Source organism: Culicoides brevitarsis, unplaced genomic scaffold, assembly GCF_036172545.1.
Source record: "Culicoides brevitarsis isolate CSIRO-B50_1 unplaced genomic scaffold, AGI_CSIRO_Cbre_v1 contig_68, whole genome shotgun sequence".
Lineage (NCBI taxonomy): Eukaryota > Metazoa > Arthropoda > Insecta > Diptera > Ceratopogonidae > Culicoides > Culicoides brevitarsis.
In genome coordinates, this window is record NW_026973452.1 from 5775 (window position 1) to 13525 (window position 7751).

Genomic DNA, 7751 nt, shown 5'->3' on the forward strand with positions numbered 1-7751 from the left:
GGATTTATGGTTCGGTTACTGTGGGTCGCTTGGCATCAGCGTCTAATAAATGCGCATTTATGTCAAATATTCATTATTATTATAAAATATTTGTGTGCGCTGCACATAATTTAATGTGCGTTGGAACTATTATTATAATAATTTAATTGAATGTCTTTTTTCCAACAACGATTTCTTCTCATGCTCTTTTGTGATACATTTTCATACCAATTATTTGTTTTTTCTTGTTGCTTAGCTTTTTTATTCGGTTGCAGACGAAGAAAAGATTGAGATTGTGGCTCAGAAGATTTGTCTGTTGTCGATCAATAATTGGAGAATTGAACTTTTTGCGCAACCAACTAATTAAATTTTGCCATTTATGGAGTTGAAACCGCAGCGTCATCGTTACTTGAGCGCACTTGAGGGATTTGAAGCAATTTTTTTACTTAATTGAAGTTGAAAAGGGCTTTGAGTGAGTTTTTTGAGTAAACAACGGTACTTGAACAAAATGTTTACAAGAAAATGATACTTGCTTGATAGCGATCTTGAAGCCATGTCATGACAGAGTTAGTTGTTTGCTGCATTGTCTTGTTGGTAATTTTGTTTTACAAACTTTACCGTATGCTTCTTGATGTTATTGTGAGTTTTTTTTAGCATAAAAGAAGCTGCAGAAGGTACTGTGCTAAAAAAATATAAAAATTTTGATTAAAAAATTTTTCAATGGTTTTTTGTTAAAAAATTTTTTGATAAATCTGAACAAATTTTTGAAAAAAGGTTCAACCTAATCATTTTTGTCAATTTTTAATAACAAAAATAGAAAAAGTAGTCGTCTAAAGAACGACTTACTATACCGCATTTCGATATTACATACCTAATCTTTATTGTGGTCCTCACTTTACAATTTCATAATCCTCATGAAATTTTTCAAGTCGAGTTTAAGTCTACGGGTTTAAGTAAACTTTTGATCGATTTTAAAGCTAAAATTGAATAAATATTCATTCTAAAGATGATTTCCATCAAAATCTCCTTGATTTTTGAAGAAATAAAAAAAAAATTTTTCATGACCGTTTTTTCGAAAAAGAAGAAAAACGGTCATGAAATTTTTCAAGTCGAGTTTAAGTAAACTTTTGATAAATATTCGTTCTAAAGATGATTTCCATCAAAATTTCCTTGATTTTTAAATAAATAAAAAAAAAAATTTTTTTTGGGGCACAGCGTTACTGACACACACACACACACACACACACACACAGACGACAAGTCGAATTTAATACCGCATTTTTTCTTCGAAATGCGGTAAAAAACTATTTTAATGATTTTATATTATAATTTTATAAAAATTATTTATAGTAGGTAAATAAATAAAATTCTTTTCATTTATATATATTTTTTTTTTAATTATTTACTATTTTTAGATTATTTATTATTTTTTTTTAGAATTTAATTGAGAAAGAATTAATTTTTTGAAAAAGTTGAAAAATTTAATTTTTTTTATTCATTAAAACTAAGTAAAACATAAAAAAATAAACTAGTTCAACATTCTGAAATATTCATGATTTTTTTTTAAATTTTAATGATACCTAATCCAATAATTTTAAAAATTTAATTAGAAATGAATTGATTAGAAACGAAATATTTAAAAAAAATATTTTGAATAAATACAAATAAATTTAAAAAAACCTCAAAAGATTTAAAATCCGTTAAATTGCCAAAAATTTACATTATTTTTGTTAAAAATTAAAAAATAAAATTAAATAAAATTAAATTTAATTAAATCAATAATTTTTTTAAAATTTTTGTTGACAAAAAATTATTTTTTGCAATTTTTTACCATTTTTTTTTTTTTTTAATAAATTTACAATTTTTTTTGCCACTGTGCCTCAAGAAATCCCCATCAAGTCACATTTTGTCACGCATTTTTGCATACATTTGGCATCAGGTCCAAGTATCACTTTTTTCTGTGCCTTCGTTAACAAATTGCCAGTATTTTTTTTGTGTCTGTCTGCAAACGATGAGGAAATTGTTTATTTATGTAACGTAATAGAAACTCAATAAACGCAAACATATTGTCTCACTTCTTCTTCATTTATCGCTCTTTATGGTAAACGACGAAGACTGGGCAAGAAACGTGATGAAAATCAGATGTCTATGCAAATCATCATCATTGATTGCTGCAACAACAACAACAACATGGGCAACGAATAGACAAGTAATTGTATGTTTGATTTCTATCATTTATGGCGCCTTTCGTGCATGCCAAGCATTAAAATGTTAGATTTTTTCGACTAAAAATGCGCTTTTGTGATTTATCGTCGTCAATTGTGGCAGAAATTTGCGGATAAAAGGAACGATGATGATCTCAAAGCCATTAAAAGAACAACAAAAGAGAAAACATGACAACAATCGCCGCCCATTCGATGTTCTTGTGCATATCATTTAACACCTTCCATGCGGATCGTCACACATGAGGTGCGTTAAAGCCACCCGGAATGCGCGCGCAATATGTCGCTACCATGACAACCGTTTGTTGATGTTTTTAAAACCTGAAAAAAAAACAAAAATATTTAGTTAGAAATAATTTCTAGTCAATTTAGATATTTTTTTGAATTATTTACTGCCATGATTAGCGACAATTACTTCCATCTCAACGTCTCGGGGCAGATCAAGTACGCTTATTTTCCCCTCGGACCAGATGGAAATTCCATTTTTTGTCGTTACGACGTCATTTCGGGACCTGATTGGGAAATTGTGTCTGGTTTGAAGTCGGGAATAACCCAAATTGCGCAGCCTGGAAGCCGAATGGAGATCGTTACGTTCAACATGCCCATCGAATTTACGTTTAAAAGTACAAATCCGCATGGATGTAAGTTGAAATTTCCTAAAATTAAAAAATTTCTGAATTTTTTTTTTAATATTTTAGGGCCTCAAATAATTTTTTCCGTGTACGGATCGAATTGGTGGCGTTGCGAGACTTCACGGGGATATGCGAGATGTCATGTTCCGCTTGGAGGCTCGTCCCGTGAAATACGTGCCCCACTGTTGATCGCTCGTTGCAAGAATTTCTGGGCAGCGATCGTGAATTGGTTCAGCGGAAGGAATCCGGAGTTGAAAGATCCAAAAGTGCTGGGCGACGGTACGAAAGCAAAGGGACTGTCAACGCAGTCTTACGGAGAAATTATCGTTGAATTGCAGTCCGTTTGTCGAGGCGGTACCAAAATGGGACTTGATTGGGGACAACAACAACAACAATTATCATGACAAGAACACTAATTGGCTTCCGTTTTTGTCCCGAACGCGAAAAAGAAGCAAAACAATAACAAAAAAATGTGAATAAAAGTTTTTTTTTGTACAAATATTTTCGATATTTTTAGAGAAACAGACAAAATAAACGAGATCCAAGGCAAAAACTGTCATGCACGAGTATTAGGGAGCTCGTGTATCGTGCGAACAGTCATCTCGATCACTCATCGTGAGTCACAACGTTACTTCGAAACATTTTAATATTCATATAAAATATCGTTCCAGCTATCTCATTGTTATCAGTCGCAATTTATTCGCAGTTGTGATAACATCAACAGACAAAAACAACAAAAAAATGTCCCATCAAAAGTTAATTTCTGGATTAAATCTCTTCGAAATCCTCAATCCGGATGAAATTTACATGAACTTACCGAAAAAGAGACGTTTGAGTGTCTTCGAAGCGCTTTCGAGTGAAAATAATTCCACAAAATCCATCAGCAGAACGTCCTCGTACAGTTCCTTGTCGAGTTGCGTGCAAGAAAGAAGTCAAGAATCTCCCTTGGACTTTGAGATTGGATTATTTATTATGCCAGAAACATCTGATGAAGCACGAGAAATGACCTCAGACAAGGAAAGTAAACAAGATAGTGAAGATATTATTTACTCCTTGGATGATTTCGCGGTAGATCTCAGTAGCGCAGTGCATGTTAAAGCAAACAAAAGTCGTTCGCGCAGAAGGAAAACGCAAAATGTGAAGGAAAATGTTCAACAACAAAAGAAGAAAAAGTTTCGTAAAATTGACGATTCAATGACGGAAGATATTGCCAAACAGCTTTTTAAAGGTGCGCAGTATTCGTTGGTGATAGCGAAGAAGATGCAAAGTAATTTAGTGCAGTAAATATTTAAATTTTAAAATAGATTTTAAGTAAAATATTTTAGATTTTAAGTAAAAATAATTTGTAAATAAAATAAAAATCATTCAAAAAATTAATTAAAAATTTTTTATTTTTTTCACGAAATCAGGGTTAATTTTTTTTTTACTTTAGGCCGTTCCAAATTTTTTCCGATGTTTTTGTCCCAAAACATTTTTTTCAAAATGGGGTGGGGGGGCAAAATAAAAAAAAAGTTTTGACTACTTAAGACTACTTTAATACTTTTTCATACAAAATTTATTTTAATTTATTTTATTTATTTTTAATTTTCATGAAAAAATTTTACTACCTATCAAACAATTTGATTTTTTTTTGTTAATTTTTGAGAATGAATTTTTCATGTTAAATTTTGTTTTCCAATACAAAAATTCTTGAAAATTGAAAATATTTTAAAAAATTTTTGAACTTGAAAAAATAAGGAAAAAGACCAAAAAATGGTCAATTTAAAAATTTATTAATTGTTTTTTGCCCCATTGGAAAAATTTTTATTAAAAAAATGTTTAATTTTTTTTTTTTGAAAAAAAAAAACTTTTTTAAGTCAAAATTTAAGATGACTTTAGCTTAAAAGTAAAAATTTAAGTCAAAATTAAGTAGAAACTTTTTTTCCAAAATTATTATTTTTTATAACATTATTTTTGAAAAATTAAGATTTAATTTTTTTTAAAAAAAAAATTACTTAAAAACAATAAATTAATTTTTTATTCAATTTTTTTAATAAAATTTCAAATTTTTTTGACAACGAAAACTTAATTTTGACTTAATTTTTTTTTTATTTTACTGTTGAATTGAATTAGTTTTGAAAGTTGTTGAAAAGTTTGTATGGGATTTGAATTCAACAAATGTCAAAAGTTTCAACAGCAAAATTTTTGTTGAAACGATTGAAACTGTTGAAATGAGAATTTGTTGAAATTTGACAGGAGCTGTCAATTGATTATTTTAAGTATTTTTGTGTTAATTTTAAAACTTGAGTTCATTTTTTAGAACCATATTTATTTTTAATTTTAATTTTTCACTTTTGAAAAAATTTCAAAATTTGAGAACGGCAATTGTAAATTTATGAAAATAAAATCAATTTTTATTGAAAATTTAAAAAAAAATGCAAAATAAATTTTATACGGTCAACTTGACTTTGAACGAAATTTTGGTTAAAAGTTTAAAATTTCATGAATTTTGAGGCTTATTTTTTCTTGAAAAATTCATTTTTTGAACCCTGAAAAAAGTTTTCCTTTGAATTTTGAAGCTAATTTCTGACTTAAAACGGATGTTTTTAACGAAAAAACTAGAAATTTCTAAAAATGTCTCTTCAAAATTTACATTTTCACATAAAAAAGTTATCCTAAATCACTCACCAGTCCATAAAACACGGAAATTATCTCGTCATCTCCTGTAAACATCATAAAAGCCAAAGAGAATGCACACAATAAAACGATCGTTGAAAGAAACGACCAGACAAACAATAACAATAAATATAAATCGGTGTTGCCTTATTGCTATGTTTTGTGTTGAAATGTGATAAATGTTACATTTTATACATTTTTACTACTCTTTTCTTGTATTTACACCTTTTTGTATCATTCTTCTCCTCTATTATTCTGTTATTTCTCTTATCTGATGCTGGTGATCAAGTGTGATGATCGTGCCTCGTCATTGCATCACAATATTCTGTTGATCTAGGTTAGTAATGTCTTGTCCTATTATATTCCTCGTTTTTTGTTTCCTTTTGTACGCTCGACAATGGACATGAATAATAATCAGATTGAAGTCATTTATCGAAGGTGTCTTATTAGAATTAATTCCAGGAAATAGATTCGACTAAAAATACAAAAATTACGTGAATTGGACTTGAAAATTTAAAATATTTACCTAAAATTAAATTTTTAACAAAAATTTCTTACCCGTTGATACAAAAAAAGTCAAAAATAATTAAAATTTCGCACCGTTCTCGCCTGGAAGTCTACATTTGCTTGTCAAAATGGTCAAAATGTTTATCGTTCTTTCGTTTTTCTCTCCTCAGTTGCTTCTTAACATGTTCTGATTAGAGCTGTAACACGTAAAGATCGCTTCTTTTGTGCACAATGGGAGTAAGACAGCGACTGACAGGCACGACATGCAACCAAAAGTGCTTTAATTCCATCTGAAATCATAAAAACTGCATTAAAATGTTGTGCAAAATGGGAAGCTGCATCTGAACTTGAACCCATCTGTCTATCAAAACGGCAAATTTTGACATTTAAGGTGGATTTTTGCTAATTGGAACAACCGAAGCAAGCAAATTCATGAAAAATGATTGATTTTCAATTAAAAAAAGTTAAATTTTGTGCACAAAGTCAATCATCGATATAGCAATTATCTTGTCAAAATATCCTTTTTATCGCTGATCTCATCATTTCCGGCATTTATCAAGTGAGCGCCGTCCCTCTTTTGGTCTTTTACTTCTTTCTGTCGATTCTGCAAAGAAAAGTACAAAAAATGCATTCAGAAGTTACTCGCGAAATAATTTATTGCTCATTTTTTTGATCTTTATCGGAATAATGATCAATTTTTTATTATGAGACAGATCTTCTTTCGTTCCATGGTTTGCTTTGGTTGAAGAAAAAAACACAAAACGACGACTTAATTATTGTTCGTTTCATGCATCTTCGAAAAGGAGGTCAATTTTTTTATTTTATTAAATTTTACCTTAATTACAAGAACGCCCTTTTCGATTTTTTTCTTAAATTTTTTTCATTGACTCACTTTTTTTTATTTTTTTTTCAGATTTACCAAATTTTGTCCGTGATGTTAAAAGCTGTGACATCCCCCCGACCTGCTTCGTGGATTCTGGAAAAGTCTCTGGATGGCGATCTTTACACGACGTGGCAATATTTCGGTATCAGTGATGATGATTGCTTGCATCGTTATGGGTTGCCGGGAGTTTTGCCTTCGAAACATTGGTTTCGCACAGACGACGAGATAATTTGCAGCACGGAGTTCTCGAAACCGACTCCTTTGGAAAATAGCGAAGTACAAATCTCGTTGGTGAATGGAAGACCGGGACATAACACGACTTCGTTGGATTTATTGGACTTCACGTTGGCTCGTTACATCCGGTTTCGCTTCCAGGGCATGTACATGACGCAAGATAGTGGCGTCCGATGGCTCGTAAATGACGAAGAATTGCTCAAAAGGAGTTATTATTCGCTGCGACACATCGTTATCGGGGGCAGATGCGTTTGTAATGGCCATGCTGCGAAATGTAAAGTCAACGATAACGACACCGAAGGTTTCCCAAAGTGCGAATGCATTCACAACACGTGCGGCGATCATTGTGACAAGTGTTGCCCGCTTTACAATCAACGTCCGTACCGCATGGGAAACACTACGCATGAAAATCGTTGCGAAAAATGCCAGTGTCATGGACATGCGACGGAATGTCGGTACAGCAGGGACATCGAGGAGCGCGGATTGAGCATAAATACCAAGGGAAAAGTCTCGGGCGGCGGAGTTTGTGTCAATTGTAAACATAATACGACAGGAATCAATTGCGAAAAATGTTTGCCGGGATTTTACAGACCGGAAGGGGTGTCGTTGAATGATCCCGAGGTGTGTAAACCGTGCAAT

General features: G+C 31.4%; 1 protein-coding gene across 1 annotated transcript; it reads left to right on the forward strand.

Annotated features, from left to right (window-relative positions):
• Positions 1 to 2598: 2598 nt before the first annotated feature.
• On the forward strand, positions 2599 to 3237 carry LOC134836591 (B9 domain-containing protein 1). The gene is made up of 2 exons (XM_063851783.1): positions 2599 to 2842; positions 2900 to 3237. Exons 1-2 carry the CDS (start codon positions 2599 to 2601, stop codon positions 3235 to 3237), a joined length of 582 nt encoding a protein of 193 aa, XP_063707853.1.
• The last annotated feature ends 4514 nt before the right edge of the window (positions 3238 to 7751 follow it).